This window comes from Amia ocellicauda, chromosome 23, assembly GCF_036373705.1.
Source record: "Amia ocellicauda isolate fAmiCal2 chromosome 23, fAmiCal2.hap1, whole genome shotgun sequence".
Lineage (NCBI taxonomy): Eukaryota > Metazoa > Chordata > Actinopteri > Amiiformes > Amiidae > Amia > Amia ocellicauda.
The window spans coordinates 16,598,562-16,620,493 of NC_089872.1; the positions used below are offsets into that span (position 1 = coordinate 16,598,562).

The 21,932-nt window shown below is 36.1% G+C and overlaps 1 protein-coding gene across 1 annotated transcript; it reads right to left on the reverse strand.

Annotated features, from left to right (window-relative positions):
• Window positions 1–264: 264 nt before the first annotated feature.
• agpat5 (1-acylglycerol-3-phosphate O-acyltransferase 5 (lysophosphatidic acid acyltransferase, epsilon)) lies at window positions 265–21,557 on the reverse strand. The gene is made up of 8 exons (XM_066696586.1): window positions 20,768–21,557; window positions 15,345–15,414; window positions 14,825–14,940; window positions 14,200–14,289; window positions 12,951–13,041; window positions 10,945–11,106; window positions 7,352–7,475; window positions 265–6,284 (listed from the first exon to the last, which is right to left on the reverse strand). The coding sequence occupies exons 1-8, from the start codon at window positions 20,984–20,986 to the stop codon at window positions 6,059–6,061; spliced, it is 1,098 nt and encodes a 365-aa protein (XP_066552683.1). The 5' UTR covers window positions 20,987–21,557; the 3' UTR covers window positions 265–6,058.
• Between the last annotated feature and the right edge of the window lie 375 nt (window positions 21,558–21,932).

The window sequence follows — 21,932 nt, forward strand, 5'->3', positions numbered from 1 at the left end:
TTCTTGCGTTATCAATATGAGACTAAGAGGGCACACGCAGTATAGTGTAACTGTCCACAACAGCCACACTATTAATACTTTATAAAGAAATAAAAAAATCTGTGATGGACTTCTGTCCAGTTAAAATGATTTTATTTAAGTTTCAAAAACAGTTGGATGGGTCCAATCAATCCCAGTCATCACTGATAAACATTGCATAGCTTTACAGAACTACAACATGCAGGAAAGAATGGAGCAATAGAAATAAAAAGATCAGTGCACAGGTAGCATTAGGATGACTTTAATTTACACCATCACTCCATGAACAAGTATTGCAAGGATAGGCATGGAAAGCAGCACCATTTCCCCAAAGATCAGAGCACACACGTTCTTCAACCAGGATTCACAACACAACTAGCTACTTGATTTTATATTTCCTGATATGATGATACAACGTTGACAAGATACTGAAGAAAGAAGCAACTCTCTGAATGGAAGAAGGGATTATATGGAGACTTTACCTCATGCAGACAACAATCGTCTGCAATGAACACATGCCTGGGAGCTGGTCAGAAAGATGCAGACCTTTTCAAAGCACACAGCTCTCAGTGTCCAAGAGTAGCCAACTGACCAGCGTAGAAACCAGGTGAAATGAGCTGGAAAGGTTCGCGAGATGTTCGGAAAGGCCTCTTCGGCTGCCTCTCAAGTTCATTGTAGCGATTTGTGACTCTAATCTATTTTCGTGATGATGGAGTTCTGTTCGTATTCATCCTTGCATTGGATTTTAAGGAAATTAATTTGAGTTACTGCAGCACACATCTTCATTGGAACGAAGGGAAACAAACTTTAAGAATAAAATTAAAAGAAGGTAAAGAAAATCAAACGAAATGCATTTATAATCAGCCTATATGGAGATGAAGGCCTCCCCAAGATGTTCCCACTTCTACATCACACCTGCAAAGTTTATTTCACCTTCCCATCTTTTACGTGGGCTTTTTTAATCTCTAGGGACCATTAGCTTCCTTTGTCCATCTTCGAGCTGCTCTTTTTACAATCTGTCTGGCCCATTATCATTTTCACTTTGAGTGATATATGTAGATTGCTGTTGATACATACATGGTCAGATACTAATAGATTTACAAATCTGTTACATATTCCTTGACTGCACATTACTTTTCTAAATGTTAAACAATGCTTGGAATGTTAATGTAAAGTTTTGAGAAATCATTAATTTGGTATCTTGCAGATCGGTTCTAGAGCATTAGAGCCAAGGTATTTCAAGAGGTAGAAGGGGTGGTGAAAATCAGTGGTTGTGTTTGATAAGCATGGCCTGGTAGGGTAGCACTGATTGGACAAGTCAAATCTCCAATTGCCACACAAACTCTTAAGTAAAATAAGTAAAACATAAGTAAAATGATACTGTGCAGCTTTGTTTACAACTGCTCTATCTAGTTTTGTGTAATAAGTCTAAATGTAGTCGATAGTAATGTCTTTCAGTGTGTTGCACAAGGTCGAATATAAATGAATACGAATACTCATTTCTATAAATATAAATGATTTTCATCCAGTTGTCTCCTTAAGAGTCCATAATGTCAAGGCTCTCTCTTCTAGCCGGGCTTTCTGGTGGAGGATAAATTGTAAGCACACAACACAGATTACTACAGGAGGATATGGGGTTTTCTGAAAGCCTTTTGATCCAAAATGTTAATAGCACCATTTCATTAAAAAATAAAAAATAAACATCAAAATAATAACTGACTAGGCATACCAGGAACCTATAAATTAAATTAACCAAACAATCAAACATTTTAGAAAACAATACCAAAATGTTTGGGATGACTGCAAAAAACTTCTACATTATAATATTCTAAGTAGGACAACATCTACACAACAGTGGTTCCAAAACCGTTTACAGACAGTGGAATCACTATCTTGAGGACTTCAGTGTTACTTTGCACTATCGGGTTACACTTATTAAGTTTAATTTTGGATATTAAAATTCAATCATGCAAGTCTCAACATGTTACATTAGCATTTCCAAAACAATTACAGCTGGACCTAAAGGCAACAATAAATAAAGTATGAACTTTGGCTTCACTAAAGCTATGGGCTTATTTGCACATAATTGGAACCTGTACATTACAAAGTTAAAAAGATCAGAATTTTAAACAGGCAACGAAGTATCACAAATATTGTAATACCACAAAATGTTGATGTAAATGAAGTATAATTCTAAAATAAATCCAGTGACTAAAACTGAGCATTGGAGAGCTTTACACAGTAGTGTTAACACTACTGAAATAATCCTCTTACACATAACCAACTGGAGGATTATCTTGTTGGAATATTGCTTGACGACAAACATAATAGGCTAAAACACAGTCAGATTTTCTACATGTTAAATTTACTTTAGAATTTTCTCGTATGCAATGTCAATTTTGAGAATAATTCAAAAATAAATGTGAACACAGCTGTATGTATTTCTGGTACTACAAAAAAAACCAACACTAAAGTCTGATTTTACTCAGAGAAAACAAAAGGGAGTTTATATTGATTACCAAAGGAACACTGATAAATGAATCTCTCTCACTGAACGTCCAGCTAATAAATCAACAATGGCCAAAGAACTGCATGAAATATATTACGGCTTCATATATATATTTTTTTTAATAAAATGTTTAACAGACACCTGAAAATGTAAAGAGGAAACTGACACTTTCAGAATGAGAGGAGGCAACAGACTACACGAATAAATGATAAACACCAAAAGACTAGTAGACAAAGTAGAATTAAAATCAGTCTCCTGTTGAATAAAGCAAATTACTGATGCAATGGCCATTAGCACAAAGTTCAATTAAGGATTCTTCAGAATGAGACGGGAATACAAATATTTTGTAAGTTAAGCGTTGTTCTGTGTACATACGCATATGTAAGAAGGCATACTTTGTTCAAATGAAATTGCAAAAAACTATACTGGTTTCATTTAACACGTATAACAGCAAAAGTATCTCTATAGTAGAGAAAAATATTGCACACAAATATTGAAGTATAACAGAAGTTTTTAATTTCCATTCCACTGTTTGTAAACGTTTTGGAACGAAGCCTGAACGAAAACATATGCAGAGGTAGAATTCAGGGTCTTGCAAATGTTACATTTTGAAAGGGAGATGCATGCAACTAGGCAAATGCTTTAATATTTGTTTTGTTTAATGTATAAAACTTTCATATTAGTTGAAGGTTATGAAAAGACAAGATATTAGACATCAAAAGTTTTCAAAGAAGCGAAAACCGTTAAGTGTTGGCATTTGCTGTTAATGTGGCATTCAATAAAGTTAATGCATTTCAGTATTCATCATTTATTTCACAAACACTTTACTGAAAAGCAAAATTCATGCACGCTAATGTGGCTTCATAAATTGTGATTTCCAAGGAGAAAAATAATAATAATAATAATAAAAATAAAAAAAGTGGCAAAAAAAAAAAAGCATTCAAATGCAATCCCCTCTACCTGACAAAAAACAACCAACCACCCCCAAAAAAACATAAAAAAAGACAAATTAGCAAAAACACTATGGAATTTGAAGTCTCTACTGGTGGTATGTGCATTATTTTAGTCTGCATATAACTGCTGGCTGAGGTATATAACAGAGGGCTTAAATCAAAAGCAAAAGCAAAAAAAAAAGCTAATTTAATTTACAATCTACCCCTGTTTAACCCCTTTATAATATCACTGTGGATTAAAGACTGCGGTCCCATGGCTTTGAGGTACACTACAAGTCAAAAGGTTTGGGAGTACAAAAACACCTGCAGAGGGACTAGGGAAGAAGAGATACATCCTTATGTATAGGATTTGTTTATTTTTTCTTTCAATCTATCTGAATTATTCTTACAATTTAATATTTCCTCCAAAATAAGCAGCAGCTCAAATATGACCCTTACAAATTGTGTCACACTGGGCTGCCTTAGAAGAATATCTTTATCAGTGTGTTATGTTTAAAGATGAGAACATTATTTCAGGTCTTCATATAAATAAGTAGTTTGTGCATTACAAAATAGAAATAAAACCCCATTGATTTCACCCCCAGTCCCTTAGTATAGAATGTCTCTCCCAAGCTCTTGGCCTGTAGCCTACATTACACTGAAAACATACTTGGCTCCCGAGTCTCACAAGGGTGATCTGTAGCAGTAAATCAAATCTACTCATAACATGTACTGTAAACATTTTTAAAACACTGTATACCTTAATTATGTATTGTGCGGTGATAAACAATTAAACTGTAGTCCACTAGAGTTCAGCACATTCGTCATAGTAAGTCTAAGAGTTCTGGCGGTTAGTATAAAGTAGGATCTACTATGATTGTCCTCGGTATGTTGATGAGGATAAACCCCATTCAGGCAGAAGGCACATACTTCCTGGAACAAATGGCACTTGAAGATAGCTTCTATCAGATCTCCTGATAATGTACAATCTTTCTTTTTCATCATATCTTTACGTTTGCATTGTGACCATGACTTAACACTGGATTTAAAATTGATTTTGCTGAAGATCTCCATACACAACTCTTGTGGTACTGCTCTACATTGAACATTTGTTTGTTTTAACCTTATAAAAGGATATGCAAATGAACCTCTTGAACTATCAGCAGTATAAGTCGTAACTTACATGAATGAGCGCTAGTTAAGAGAGTTAAAAACAAAACCCTTTAAATCCTTGATTCATGCACATTACAAAAAAAGTAATAAAGTGACATTAGTGAAAAAGCATTTTTCTTTTCATGTTATGACTATGAAAAACCCCATGAAACATAACTCTGGAAATGGCATATTGATGCATTCTCACACAGGAACAATTGCACAGATTCATCCGTATACTTAACTTGGCATTATAATTACATCTATATACCCCATTTCTCATTTTTAATTCAACTCGTGAAAAGGTGCTACAGGCGCCTTAAACGACTGAATGTTGAGGAAAAGCAAAATCAATAATGTAGGAATCTGTGAAACTCTACACACAAAGGAAACATTTTGTAGAGTTTCTTAATTGTTTTTGAATTAAAATGAATATAAGATAACTGGGACTGATCTCTAGCATTTGCAAGATTATTTTTTAGCAAAAAAAAAAAAAAAAAAAGGTACTGATGTATATTAAATAAATTCCATGGATTATTTTCAATATCAGGTATGGCAACACACATGACTTTCTGGTAAAAATATACCGCTTGTAAAGCATACACATACATTTATATATTTTTTTGTATATTAAAATAAAGAAAGTTGAAATTTCAAGAACTAGACAGACCTGCCACCAACTGCGTTTAAACTAAAGCCATAGGTCATTACCCTCACACACCAAAATCAAATGAATGAGATCAACACTAATTGATTGGATTTGGATAATAAATGAAACCCAATGATGACAAATGTGTCTGCAATCAGCTTTGCCTGGAAGCATTTAAAGCTTTTCTTTGATAATTGATTTCACATGCAAGTATAACAAATTTGTTTATTTTTAACTTGCCTAAACTGCTTACCTATTTAAAATATGACACCGATCTAATTTATTTTAAAGAGAGTGTAAGTAATCATCAGTGCAGGCCAGTTGAATCGTATTCATGAGTAAAGGGATATCAAAGTTAAAACAAAGTTAAAATTGAAATCTTAAATCGTTCAAAACACTGAAGATTTCAAATACTGCTTCTGCATCTTTTTTAATTGCAATTTCCATTTTTGTGAACAGCAGTTTCTCTTGAACTCATAATACGAACTGAAGATTTGGCTCTGCTGTAGTAATCGGACACCATACGTAACTGTGAACTGGCTGGGATTTTATATGACTTACACAATCAAAGATCAAGAAAGTAGCAACTGAAAGAAAGAAGCTAATAAGCAATTCCCCTACATCTATTAAGGTTAATGGTACATAAGCCACCAATTTGTAAAAGGTCTTTAAAGCCCCGCATTTATAAAAGGGATAGACCATAGTTTCCATATAGTTTGCAAAATCACTTTTTCAGAACAGTGAAAAGGGGCTGGGTATTTCAAAACCTATTATAAATGGCATACAGACTGGTTTTCATTATGGCCTAATATTAACCCACAGCCATCCCGCCAAAGTCCCATAAACCCAGGTGTTGATGTACAGTTTTCTTCCAGACTCTGTCAACAACATTGGCAATGTAAGGCCACCCAAAAAAAGCAAAGACGGCAAAGTCTTCTTAATACTCAGAGGCGATCTTTGACCTTCTCCGGGAAACTTGTGCCTTTTTTCAGGGTCATCCGAATCATAGAAATTGGCCAACAATCTGCCAAAAAGAGAAAACACACAGTGCACTGTCAGTATATCAATTACGTTGCATACACTTCTTTGATTAAAATAAATGACATCCCATGCTTACACTCCAATCACGGGCAATAGAAAGACATGTTTATACACAACTGCCTAAATTCCAACAATATTCATACGGATAACGTTCACAACAGACAGAGTAAGAAATGACCACACATTTTGTACTGATTTTTATACTCTAGTCCATAACTGCATATATGCACAGTATACAAATAAGCACCAATTTCTCCTCTACAAAGATGTGGTTGATCTCAGATATGACCTCATTAAAATGTACAGAATCTGATGAGTGACTCCAAGAAACTGGATCTTACTGATCCTTTTCCAGATGGTATTTATGCAGTTCTGGTTATTAAACTTGAGGCGATAGATAAGACAAAGATCAGTAACTGAAGGAATCATTTCAACAGGGTAATTGTAACACTGTGATTACAGCACAATCTTGTCACTAAATGAATGTATTAGGAGTTATTACCCGAAAACAAAGAAACGCATTGAACTAAGAAAATAAAGTCGAGGTGACCATCGCTAGAAATAGATCTGCATTACTTAGTTTGTGTCAAAACACTTTTGACAGAGAGAATGTTTATATAAACATCTATCATTTATGGCTGTTATGATTGTTGCAAAAATTACAAAATATAACAAAAACAAAAAGAAACGTGACAAAACATAACAAAAGTAATGACTGATTCAACAAAACCTGACAAGTTGACTTCCAAGGTGTCACAGTCTCAGCCAGAGCAGAAGTCTGACATAACAGACTGTTTTCTCTTGTACTATTGTGAATTTATGATTTGAATTTTAAATTGCGGTCAAACAGATGACATCATAAGACCCATATGACGGGTGAAGGAAATGCTCTAAATACCTAAGGAAGTTTCTTATTTAGCACATTTATATTGGACATGAAAAACTATTTTGAACTTTGAATAAAGATTGTAAGTAAATGTTAATAGATACAATTTAAAATGTTAAACAGTTTATTCCATGAATCAAGTACAATCCTGCAGGAAAACTTACTTGTCCTTAATCTCAAATCGCTCATGCAACCACCTTCGGAAGAACGCCGTCTCTTGAGGGATTTCTTTCACATCCAAGCGTTCAAAATAAACATGAACTCTGGGACATTCCTTACACAGAAATTCTGTTGACGGGGAAAAATTAAACAAAAAAAAATTAGACTGGATACAAATTCGACACAGTGACGAAATTAGAACATGTTTGTGCAGTTTCTCATAAAAAAAATATATATTTTTGAAAAACAAATCACACGTCAGAAATAAAAAATTAAAATGACCTTAAAAAGATCAAGGACATGAATATAAAAATAAATAAACAAACAATGTAATTTGAATGTGCTTTTTGGCTCACCACATTGGCAATGCCTTAAAGCGAATATTTTATTAATCTACTCTAGCTTATATATTTTTTAAATTAAGGAGAAAGGTGAGAAGCCACCTAAAATAATTAAGGTGACCCTGCATTTGCAACTTCAGTCATTTCTGATTCACTCCTGTCAACGGCAGGTTTCTCTTCGATTTATGTTATTCTTGCAAGTCCCCTTAGGAAATGTTTTTAATTATCCAGTTCATTTAGCCGTTTAATATGACTAATCCAATCTCTCAGATACACGACGTTAGTACAATCATTAATGCATACTAGTGGATAAGGGCAATTTGTTCTGTTACATGTTATCTAGCAGAAACAGCTGGATTTTATCACAAAGTCCTCATGAGAAATAAGGCAGTCACAAACTTTAACTATCACGTCACTTGAACCTCCCTAAGAGGTTAAGCAATTAGGCTGAGAAAAGCCTAAAAAAACCTTACTATGTCCATTTGGTAACCATAAATTATAGGTATATAGCATTCATCTACAAGGCAAATAAGATTCCATTGAAACAAACTGAGAATTTGAGAATTCAGTTTCTTCAAACCTGAGGAAACAGAAGTGAACTTGCCATTTAGGGTTAAAGCCAAACAGTTAAAAAAAGATTTCATATCCATCACGAAAGATCTCCCATTTTAAACCAGGTGGAAAAAAAAAGTACAATAAAAACAAGTGTAAGTAGGTTTTAGAAAACATATCACCCAAATTCATAATCTTTATTTTCAAATGGCATAAAGCTTTGCAAGAACACTGATTCTAAATGACGGCAGATTCTTTCCTCCAAATCATTTGAATCATTGAACACAATTATCGTACACTATTCAACTGCTACATTAGATTGTTACAACAGCTTTTAACAAAACAAACAAAGGCAAGAAAAACAAATTCAAACCTGGGTCGCAATTAGCCCAAAAAACTCAAGCTGCTAAAACGATCTGGCGTATTATTGCAACATATTCCCATGGTTGACAGAACCTTTTAAAGAAATTACATGAAACAAGCCCCACAACCTTTTGTCATTTTTCCCAGGACATTACATTCTGTGGTTGACATTAAGCAGAATTCATTTGCCACCAAACCTTTGGAAATGGGCCAGTCTAACCATACAGAGCTTCTAGCCAGACTGCTGTATTGTACGGACCAAAACACAATTTCAAGAGGAAAAGCAAATTATGCATGTAAGCAGAAACGAGACGAAAAGGGTGTTGCTGTAGTTTATTTTATTAGCTTATTTCTAATTATATAGTACAAATACTGAGGTTCACTTTTCGCTCAATCATGTCTGTCATACAGTTTGAATGATGTTTTTGTCTGATCTTTATTGTATTTTTTTTGGTTAAGAAAGGTGGGATTAAAAATAAACCAGAACCTCAATTTATTTTATTTCCTTTTCCCTCTGAAAAGGCAAGCCACAGCAGCCACCCTTCATACCAAAATCAAAAAGGGCATAAAAGACACCTTTACAGGGAGAAAGGGATTTTAGCCTACAGTTAAACTCCACAAAAAAGGGTGATTAATATGGAACACACTACAGGTGTACAAACTTAAACGGCTGCATCAACATTAAGAAAATTACTTTTCATAAATCAAGGGATATGATCATTAATGTGAGTTATTTATGTATTGATTGATTGAATTATTGTTAATTAGGTAGACACTGTAGAATAACTAAAATGTCACTGTACAGTTTAGAAAAAGACATAGCCCAGACTGGAAAATCCAGTTTACTTTGAAGTCTTGCCTAATGTGCAACACATTCTTATGAAAACCACTGCTTCCAGACCGGTGTCAGCAGAGTGAAAAAGTAGGTCGTAATGACTTAAATGACTCGGTACAAAGTCTGTTCTCTTGCTGTTATAGCATCTCTAATCGGGAACAACCTATTAAAGATTGTGAGGCACGTAAATAAAAATCTGAATTGGTTACAAATGCACATTAAATGTACCAAAACTACTGCTGCTAACAAACAAAAATAGGATTTCTGCATTTTCTTGTGTATACTCCTTCATGTCATACATAAGGGGGGGGCAGAGAAAGGTGTGGCTTAGCACGTCTAGACTTGGTTATCATTAGAGAGTTGCAAAAGACAGAAGGGACTGCAGGGTTTTGGGGAAGGAAAATATATAAAACCACTTAAGGCTAGAAAGGTATGTTTTTTGTATTTCAGCGCTTTAATCTACCAAAAAAGATGATCTTGTACTTTTACTGGTTAGCCACTTCTGTAAATTACAATGAAACCATTCCCGAGATCTACATTTCACCATATTTGTTAACCTAAAAGAATCCGAACAGAAAAACACTATCCACATAGTTGTGTATTTATGCCCAGACAATTGTGTGTGAGAGATTAAGATGTAAAACCCAATAAGTGCGCTTCTGTTATTTATACCCATAACCATAATCAATTAAATTATAAAATAACCTGTCAGTTTAATGAAATAGAAAAGTGAATGTATTCAAAGTGTAAATATAAAACAAGATCATTGTGAGTGGAAAACCCAGATGAAAAGAGTTTCATACTGTTGGTTTGCTCCTTTGCATGCCATGGCTTATTCCTGTCATTAACAGGATGTTTTTACGGTAATTGTAGCTTGAATATTGTTGGTATGACGGTGTGAGAATTGATTATAAACCACGTCAAAATCCTGTTTACAGGAAGAAGCCAGATTTGAGAATTTCCATTCTCAAGTTGATGCGTTTAATTAATAAAAATTAAGAAAGAACAAAAAAAAGATTGTGCTAAAAAATAGTGTTTTGTACTCCAGTTAAAATACAACTGGTATATGATTCCTAGTTCATTTTGCATGAAAACTTCTCAATTACTACATTACAAAATCCCTGGATTGTGTGTAATACGTTTATTGGTAATCTAACAATGTTCAGTATATATAGAATGATTTGGAGATCTCAGGCACAGCAATTATAAGAAAAAAATATTAAATCTCTGGTTTCCTCCAAGTCTACGAGAAAATAAAACATCTTGATAATGACACTGATGCAGTTCCACATTAACTGAAATTAACTGAATAAATTAGATTTTATTTAACATTTAGGCTAAACATACATCTATTTACAGTAATAGTTTGTGACATTACTCAAATATTCATATTTCGTTTTATAAAGCCGAAGAATAACTAAAACCATCACTTTTTAGATTTAAAAATATATGTGCAGCCATCCACATCTATTTCCTGGGGAGGCAAGCTTTTGCACGTGAAACATACCTGGCATTGAGGGTGCGGCTCTTCTTTGTCCTTTGACGTCCACAGTTCCTTCATAAGCCACAGTGACATCATACACCGCATCCAAGTGGCCCTTCATTGTGTCTACAGCTACATGGGCTGCTTTCATCCTTGGGGTCAGAATATGGTTCAGAACCGCAAGCCCTTAAACAGAAGCAACAAGAAAAACAATCTCATTATCAGGTTTTACAGTCATACATCTCATAAACTTGCTTAGAAAGCCATTCTGGAATTAAAAAGATGTAGAAAGAACCTGTGAGATATTGCAACAAATACATTTAAACACATCAAATAAAATTAGATTTGTCAATAGCGTTATAAATAGCAATCCTGCCCTTAACTTGACATTATACATCATTGATTGCCCATTTACTTCAGGATTTCTTTCTCCACCCTATAATCTGGATTGCTTTCTATTTTGGTGTGTTGTGTTGAGTGCTGCAATTCAATTTTCTTATCGTCTACGAACAACAAACATTTCATCAACCTGTTGCAAATGAATAATGACTTCTACATTTCATCCAAATATTTCCTCTGCTTGGTAGCCTTCTTAAGTAATCAGAGACCACGTACACTATAGACATAATTAGTTAAAAACACTTTAAAATTGATAGGTCATTTTTTAATACAGCAGCAATTTTCAGTTTAAAACTATCGGTCTGAATTCAGGCCAAAACACACAAATTTTTGGGGCCAAGTAAATTCAGGGACAACTAACTGGCAGCGGTATCCCGTACTTCATGTAACTGACGTTGCACCGTTTGCTTACTTTGCCTATTTTTACACAACGAAATTTGACCCACAGAAAATATCTTGAAAGCAGTTAACATGGATTTATAAAACTGTTTCACTGGAGGTGCAGGGTATATTCATCAACATCATATGAGCACCACTGTCAAAATGAGATATGTGCAAGTGTGAATAGTGATAATGTTTAATATGTCACATATCAGAGTGAAATTATATACTGCTAGTATATAAGCTAAACACTCAGGTATGCAGTGTAGTTTTCAATGCTCATGACAAATAATTTAGGGGGATAAACATCTCCGTTAACATCTTTATTAGCTTGTAATTCAATTTATGTCTTCAGTACTCGCAAGGAGGTCTGTTAAGAATACATTCCAGTGAAAAAGTTTATATGGTGTTTAATGCATCGTCTGTTTTTCTTAATAATACTTTATCAATCTTATTTTTATAAATAGTCAGTACTTTTTTTTTAAGCCAATGCTTCCTACATATTTTATTAAGCCTATTCACTGGTTAAAGCTCTTTCATAGCTCTTAGAGACCTGGCAAACTGCCGGTAGACCATTGACGACACTGAAAAATAAAATGCTTAAACTGCTTTTAATTTTGTCAGAGGTTTAATTCTAACACTATCAACAAACATTAGGGTCATGAGATTTTGCTGTGACTGCCAAGCAAAGCAAACTATTACTTAAAAAATGTTACCTTTAGCAGTACCAAGGTCTGTGAAAACTGTATTTCATTTTTATATTTGTTTTGTAATTAGATAAGGATCCAACAGCTTGTATACAATTACATGCTGTAGGCCTATACAATATATAATTATTTCAAATTTACAAGTAAAAACTACTTGTTGTATACCTACATATTCAAAACAAGGATAATTAAACGTATTCTCTATACAATGGATTTGTAACCAAGATTTTTTAATAAAAAAGGCAACATCTTAAATTATCCTATTCTCTAGGACTTAAACTAAGTTTCCAAATAGTTATAATCTTGATTTTCCTTCACACATATTGCAAAATCAGTCAACGAGATATGATACTTGATATTAAAAAATATTAAATTAAGTTCAAAGCAGCCTAAACTACTTTGCTATGTTGTAATGACTTCGGCTGTGTTCCTCTGTAGTGCTTAAAAGTTCCTTGGAAAATAGGAGTTAAAAGAAAAAAATCTGATTTTGGCAACTGGGGCTCAAACCTAGTGCCATTCAATTACAATATTTTAAGATCATACCTTCTTTATGTGCAAAAGCTTGGCTATCACTTATCACTTTTTTTAGCTCAGGGTTGTATCGTGTTCCTTCAGGGAAAATTACAAGGTACATCTGCAAAAAAATAATACAAATCACATACACATTAAAATAATGTTAAATGCAGTTTTACAATGCCAGTTTTGGCTTTCACAATGCCAACTTAAAGAATGTTATTTATCTACAAAATGCTTTCAGGGATTTAAACAAATGCCATTTATGCGCCAAATATATATATTAAAAAAATAACTATTTAATTGCTTTAAAGCTATTAAAGTTACTTAAAAATGAAACTGGGATACATCAGTGTGGTGCAGTACTTGGTGGGGCATAAAATGGCCACCATGAAAAACACTGCATCTCCCAGAAGCCCTGGGGGATTATGGATAATTGATGGTTTTGCTTATGGACTTGGACTGTGATCATGGATTCGTAATTTGGGAACTATGTGTTGGCTTGGTTTGCCCATTTGTTGTGTGTTTTGTATTGGCAGTAGCCTAGCTGCCCAGCTACTGTAGAGCGGGACTGGGAAGGAGTTTATTCTGGCTCAACCTGGAGCTCAGCTTTTGTTTTGGTGGTTTGTTTTCACACTCCAGCACTGTATATAATAAAAACACCACCGTTTACACCATATTTCCTTCCCTAAGACCCCCTTAATTACAAGCCCAGCAGCGTGGCCCAAGACAAATGATCAATGAATTTATATTAAGAGTTTGATTCAATCCAAACTAGTCAAAGTATTCCATACTAAATCGGCTCAATATCTCCTAGCAGTTCTTGTTAACCCAGGTTTAACAAGGAACACTTTCAAAACATAATAACGTGCAGTAAATACAATCAGTACAAAATACATTAAACAAAGCCTACATCCTAGTACAAAAAGCTAACATGCAAACATAGAGTTATGTCACTGGTATGTGCTGGGAAGGGACATATAGATATAAATATTACAGGTCCACTATTGTTCGAACCTCTATGGTGGATGGCAGTTTGTGAATTGGTGGATTTAACGATTGTTTTATAATGAGAATGAATTCGTTCTTGGCGATTTATGGCAGAATCGCGAATTTGGCAGATAAACGAGTGTACCTGTATATATATAAAGATGTCCCTTTTGTCTACATTATGCATTGCTGAGGAAACAAGACTCCATACTTAATATTCCCAAGTCAAAACTAACCTTCTGTTAAGGAATGGCTATTATAAACTTTAAAGAAAAATATGAATACTTACAGGGGTTCCTATTTTAGTTTGAGATAGGAGCTTATTTCTCATTGCTCTCTCATCAAACTTGGCACTTCGCTTGACATATACACCTCCATGCTGCAGAACAAATATGAGGTTATACAGATTGTGTGCCCCAAGCATATCCTCCATAACTGCTGTTTGAACCTGACCATCATCAACTAAAGCTCAGAATATCCTTGGGGAACATGGGCTGAATAAACTTTTCATAAAGCTCAGATTTGTGTAACTTAACTAATCAAACCAACACTTTGTTGTTGATTTACATGTACAAACACTGCTATGTACCTTTCTAGTGTAACTAAGAGTTGTTATTAACATGGATTTCCACAGGTGTGCAAATATTAAAATGGGGTTGAATTTAACCAGCCACACTCAGTAAATATATGTGGTTACTTTTAGGAAGTAAAAGTAAATTAGCTATTCACCTTAGAGACAGATTATTCAATAAACACATCCTATACATATATTCTACAACAGGAAAGGGCACTTCCCTTATGAAGTGCCACATTTTACAAATTAATGTAATTAACTGTTACATTGATCCACTTTCAACAGTTTTACAGCCAGTGAAAAGGACTTGCAGCACTCCCAGGCCTGTAGTGTGACATACCTGAGAAAAATACCATCCATACAAAGGAAGCCACTTCAGTCCATCTTTTAAGACATATCGAACGTGGCCCAGGGCACTCTGCCTGATTGCAAGCATATCAGCGATGATCCAGTCAACTGTAGTAAAGACAAAACAATAAACCAGGCATGTCAGAACCTTATACGACCAGGTGTGGTCAAGTGTTTAAACTGCAACACTACTTCTAAACAGCTTTACATTTGCCAAATAAATTATGAGAATTTGAAAACATGGAATCAAAACCATATATATATATATATATATATATATATATATATACACACACACACACACACATATACATACATACACACACATACATACATACACAAAACACAAAAATAAAAACATACACTGCCCCCAGAAAAAAATAATTAACTCATGACAACACAACAAGTGTAACAGATAGGATGGTAAAAAAGCACTATTAAAAAATACACTTCTATCAGCCTGAAAAACAAATATGAACAATTAATTAAGCAGAAGAGTGTAAAATGCCCACCTGTACATTGATGGTTGGAAAGGTAGACCACATTCTCTTTACTCTTTGGTATATTGCCATAAATAACTACCTGCAACAAATACAGAATTAATTAAATATGCATGTATATTATACATTTTACAATTTAAATTAAATACATCTTTAATACATGCAATACTATTTGATAGGGTGATGGAAGAATCATCATTTTATGAAATACTAGAAATCCTGTGACACATCTGAATGTAAGTCACAGGCTCATTTTTACCATTCCACACATAGTAAGTTATTTTCTTAAAACTCCCTTAACCAAGGGCAACTTACAGTGATCACAAAGCATACACATAACAATGTTTGCTTTGTCAAAATATTTTTTTTGTCTCCAAAACATATATGATGGTCAGTTAGAAATTATAGCCTACCAAAACAGTCCATTATGTTGAATTTATACAGAGAATTAGAGAAGATTCTGCTTTGGGATTTGCCTCCGCTCTCTAACAGTTGTAAATTATCCAGTGCTCTACAACTTTTATTGGTTTATTGGTTATTGGTTTTCACAGAGAAGAAAAAATAAATAAACCCATGCACAGTGTAAAAAGCTTAAAGTCAAATCGACAAACTATCACAAGATGGTCCACTTGCAATTTTGTATTTTTTAAAGTACATTGAACTTAAGTTAAGTTGCACTTAAGTTAGTTTGATCTCAGTTGAGATGGCTTTTTATTTTTTATTTCTTATCACATAGGTACATATGCTTAAAATATTAATCAGTACAGCCCTAGGAAAGTAGCGATATCAAGTTTCTGTTATTTTACTGGTGAAAGGTTCAATTTGGACACCCAGGAGAAGAGGTCGGCCACATCTCACACTCCAAGTTCAAACGGTGTTGAAAAACGTACTCCACAAAGCATGCAGCTGAACACATGTTCAACATAATGAAAGTATGAAACTGTCAAAATAATCCTGATTGATCAGTGTCTTGGAAATATCCGGGGGGGGGGGGGGGGGTGCAGGGGGAAGTCTGCTTCACATAAAAATGTTTTGAAGCAATTGATTTGTTTAACTGAAGACCAATGGAAATCTCCCAGCCCCTACCTAGAGCTGTGCTCGTGACCTGTGGATGGTGAAAGAAAAGATCCATTCCTATTATTTAGAGGACAATAGGCTTTTTCTACCTGAAGACTTTCACGCTCATTACTCCAAGCATTGGAGAGGTTTCATCCAGGCTAACAATACTGAATAAGTGTTCCTGATTATTGGTGAAATATCTTTCTATACTACCATTTCAACGTTTAGGCTATTAAAACAAACCAATAAAAGTTTCCACACTTGGATGACTTCATTTTATCAGGAATATAAATTAAAATGTACCTTGTTTGCATAGAATTTAAACAAATGTTTCACTGTTTCTTTATAGAAAAATCGAACATTTAACAGATACCAACTGGGGAAAGTGTACCGACAGCTGCAGCAATCTGCCGAAAATCACTCAACATAGGTTTTGTATTCAAAGACTGAATAGGGTGGCTAAAAGACAAAAATCATAGATCAAGTCTTACAGTGTTAGATCATGCTCATCTGACCCTGGACTCGCCCACCCTTTGAAATTCAGAATCCTGAACACCTAGATCTGTATTCTGTTTCATTTAAAAACATACCCAGTGTGCATACTTTCTTCTCCAAATGTATTCTGAAATACTGTAGTTTGGGAACTATCATTATCATTAAATATGTAATCTTGTTTAAAAAAATTTGGGGTACTTTATTCCAAACCAGCTGTTGCCATTGTTTTTACTGAATCTTCTCTACCTTTACTTAGACCTTTATTACTCTCTCATTAATTTGAAGTTGAAGTTAACACTTAAGTCAACCATGTACTTAATGAAACCATGTCAAGTCCATTTATGAACAAAATTTAAAAACCAATCAAAAAACAGTAATAAGTAATGTATTCAACTTGATGCATCAGTGCACCTCATCTTTTCCAAGAAAAACAGACATTTACAGTGAGGGAAAAAAGTATTTGATCCCCTGCTGATTTTGTACGTTTGCCCACTGACAAAGAAATGATCAGTCTATAATTTTAATGGTAGGTGTATTTTAACAGTGAGAGACAGAATAACAACAACAAAATCCAGAAAAACGCATTTCAAAAAAGTTATAAATTGATTTGCATGTTAATGAGGGAAATAAGTATTTGACCCCTTCGACTTAGTACTTGGTGGCAAAACCCTTGTTGGCAATCACAGAGGTCAGACGTTTCTTGTAGTTGGCCACCAGGTTTGCACACATCTCAGGAGGGATTTTGTCCCACTCCTCTTTGCAGATCCTCTCCAAGTCATTAAGGTTTACGAGGCTGACGTTTGGCAACTCGAGCCTTCAGCTCCCTCCACAGATTTTCTATGGGATTAAGGTCTGGAGACTGGCTAGGCCACTCCAGGACCTTAATGTGCTTCTTCTTGAGCCACTCCTTTGTTGCCTTGGCTGTGTGTTTTGGGTCATTATCATGCTGGAATACCCATCCACGACCCATTTTCAATGCCCTGGCTGAGAGAAGGAGGTTCTCACCCAAGATTTGATGGTACATGGCCCCGTCCATCGTCCCTTTGATGCGGTGCAGTTGTCCTGTCCCCTTAGCAGAAAAACACCCCCAAAGCATAATGTTTCCACCTCCATGTTTGACGGTGGGGATGGTGTTCTTGGGGTCATTCCTCCGCCTCCAAACACGGCGAGTTGAGTTGATGCCAAAGAGCTCGATTTTGGTCTCATCTGACCACAACACTTTCACCCAGTTCTCCTCTGAATCATTCAGATGTTCATTGGCAAACTTCAGACGGGCCTGTACATGTGCTTTCTTGAGCAGGGGGACCTTGCGGGCGCTGCAGGATTTCAGTCCTTCACGGCGTAGTGTGTTACCAATTGTTTTCTTGGTGACTATGGTCCCAGCTGCCTTGAGATCATTAACAAGATCCTCCCGTGTAGTTCTGTGCTGATTCCTCACCGTTCTCATGATCATTGAAACTCCACGAGGTGAGATCTTCCATGGAGCCCCAGACCGAGGGAGACTGACAGTGATTTTGTGTTTCTTCCATTTGCGAATAATCGCACCAACTGTTGTCACCTTCTCACCAAGCTGCTTGGCGATGGTCTTGTAGCCCATTCCAGCCTTGTGTAGGTCTACAATCTTGTCCCTGACAGCCTTGGACAGCTCTTTGGTCTTGGCCATGGTGGAGAGTTTGGAATCTGATTGATTGATTGCTTCTGTGGACAGGTGTCTTTTATACAGGTAACGAGCTGAGATTAGGAGAGTCCCTTTAAGAGAGTGCTCCTAATCTCAGCTCGTTACCTGTATAAAAGACACCTGGGAGCCAGAAATCTTGCTGATTGATAGGGGATCAAATACTTATTTCCCTCATTAACATGCAAATCAATGTATAACTTTTTTGAAATGCGTTTTTTCTGGATTTTTTTGTTGTTATTCTGTCTCTCACTGTTAAAATACACCTACCATTAAAATTATAGACTGATCATTTCTTTGTCAGTGGGCAAACGTACAAAATCAGCAGGGGATCAAATACTTTTTTCCCCTCACTGTACATCTTGCATCACCTTGATCTGGTTATCCAGGTTCAGGTCACAAGGATGAGTGAAAAAACGATTAATTGGGGGAGAATGTAAAGGCTGATTTTATAGTTTGTTTATTAGTTCTTAGGCAGTTATAATGATGCAGTCCAGTGAAAAATAATATTCCATTTCAAGGAATTGCTTATGATGTGAATCAGTAAATGAAACCTGAAAACATGGAGTACAATCCCTTTGCTCTCTCACGGGGTGAATTTCTATCATTTCTTCCCAGAGTGCAGAGGAATTGACACATTCTTGCTGTTAATCTCCTCAGTGTCATTCAAACCCCCCCACAAAGAGGATACCACCCGAGTCATCATTTCATGACAACACAGCACGTCAAGCCGATCGCAGTTATAAGCACTTTTGTTCTAAAGTGTAAACCTGAACATTCCTCCCCTGAAGCTGACATCTCATGCTGACTACATCCAGTCTCACCAATGTGGAAATGGGACAGAGATTGATGTTGCACTAAATGGCAAGGACTATCCTCCTGTCCCCACCAATACCTTTTTTGAATCAGCATCCTAGAGTGCCAACGTTAAGCTCTACACACAGTCTGTAGCAGTCGGTTTTGTAGCAGCTCCCCCCACATCCCATTTTCTAACCACTCTATTCATATTCTGGTGGATGGCAGGGGTTTCCAAAACAAACAAAACTCACTTTGAAAATACAACGTCTGAACAACCAAGAGTTTAAGCCCTTGAAAAAAACGTACATGAAACCCATTAATGAAACGGCTAAACGGCTTTATCCACAGTCTCTGATGCATCACCACAGCACTATGCTAAATTAGATACTGTAGCTTAGCTGCCACCAGTTTGTAAACAGAAGACTCCTTTAGAAATGACATGTTTGCAAATGGCAGTTACTGTGAATAATGTTGCAACTGATATCGGAGAGGGGCAGGTCTCCAAAACAAACAGTACACTGAAATGCATTTTGATCAAAGTAGGAATGATACGACTCTGTGCCACTGCGTTCCTCATTTGAAGCCTTTGCAAAAGTAAAGATTGCAGTCTACAGGAAACCACACAAAAAGGAAGCCAGTTCAGAAGTTTCGCTTTTTCTTTAGTTTCAGTTTGCTGTTATTTACGCATTCAAAATTGAACCACACAATCCACATTAAATCATACTGCACAGTGTCCATACTCTGAAACAGATTGAATTCTTAAAGGCAGTTGGGAATGCAGAACATGTTGTACAACAGCTAAGAAAACAGACACACCTAGGCCACTCCTTACACTACTTGGACAAGTATCATTAAGCAGATTTTTGTTTAAAGTGATCATACTGGTTGATTTACTTGTCATGGTGGAAAGCACAATACAAGGGTTAGAAAGTTTTGTTCAAGTTTGGTATTAATGCAGATCAAACCCTTCTCAGGCCACAGCATGCCACTAAATGTAGAGCCACTGTCCAAGAACAGAGCAAAGGATAGGCAACTATTATAGGGTGCCAAAGTCCCAAAGTGTTTATTATTATAATTATCAGAGCAATACACTTTCATTAATTTAAAAATGCAATAGGTATTATATTATAGATTTTAACAATCACAATAACTGATTTAAAGAGCACAGATACTTATCTATGTGTTTTATAGGTTATTCCTTAAACAAAGCAAGCTTCAAAACATTACAGATAAAATGACATTTGTATTCACATGACCATCACTGTCAGGCCTTAAAGCAGAATGTGCTGAGTGTAAGACAAGGAAACATTGAAACCATACCCTTTTTATATACTGCACAAACTTAATGCACCAGTAAGTTATCAGGTTTATCAGGATATGCATCAACTTTCTCGCAAATTCAGCTCACCTCGACCCCAGTGTAGTTCTCGAAGAAGAACAGGACCATGCTCTGGTAGATGGAGTAGATGCGGTCGTCGATGCCGTGGTAGAGCCGGGTGGGCAGCACCGCGGACAGGAGCCGCCAGAAGCTCCAGGTGAGGAGGTACGCCGGAGCGGTGCCCAGCATCACGGTGGCGGGGAACCAGTACCGCAGAGAGTACGTGTGGACAACCAAGGACAGCAGCATTTTCACAAGAAACACCGGGGTGTCTGCTCCGAGGGAAATGGGAAAAGACCCGACTCTGCTGCACCTACGCAAGTGTCCTCCTCTCCTCTCCTAGCCCTAGTGTAAGCCTATCTAAACAACTGGGAAAAGTTGACAGTCGATTTAAACCGAGGTAAGCATATTACTTAGCTAGACACCGGGTCAGTGCAATGCCTACCAGGCTGCTATTCCCACAAATGCATGCCCAGATTGCACTACGGTTTCCCTACAAAATAACACGGCGTTTCTGAAACACAGACAATATAAATCTCGGGTTGAAATAATAACAGCGAAAGTCGGTAAGTTAGAACAGGAAAACCACATTACTTTAACACTGTCTCGCTCGCTCTCGCTGAATAATGGTGCATTATCAACCGTCTGTTTTACCTAAACAAAACCACCATTTGCCTACGAATGCCTAACAACAAATCAAATAACATCTAATGATATAGATTTGACTATTGCTTTATTTTTGTACCCCCCTGTGAACTCCCTGCTACAAAGTCACACACGCCTCCTCATGGACGCCATGTTGGAAGATCTACGTACAGGCACGTCCTAATATCGAGGGCGCTGATTGGCCGAATCGGGACTTTATAAGGTGCCGGTTGCTAAGGGAGGGTGACAGTCCCGAGCGGGGTCATGGTGCGTCTGGTTGTAAAAGCGTTATAATCATACATCATAATCTGGGGTTTTTCCTGCATAAAACATTAAAACAATATATAAAAATGCACCTTCAGATGCAGTTTAGCTTCCTAATATGTGACCTCTGTTTTCAGGTGAAGTCATATATATTTAAGCAATGCAATGCAAAGTGGTGAGCAGGACAAGGATAAGCTGCTTATGCCCCACACTACAGCCACTGAATGTCAGCTTCAAGGTTATTTGGACATCTTAGAGGCAATCAGTACAACAATCGATCAAACCA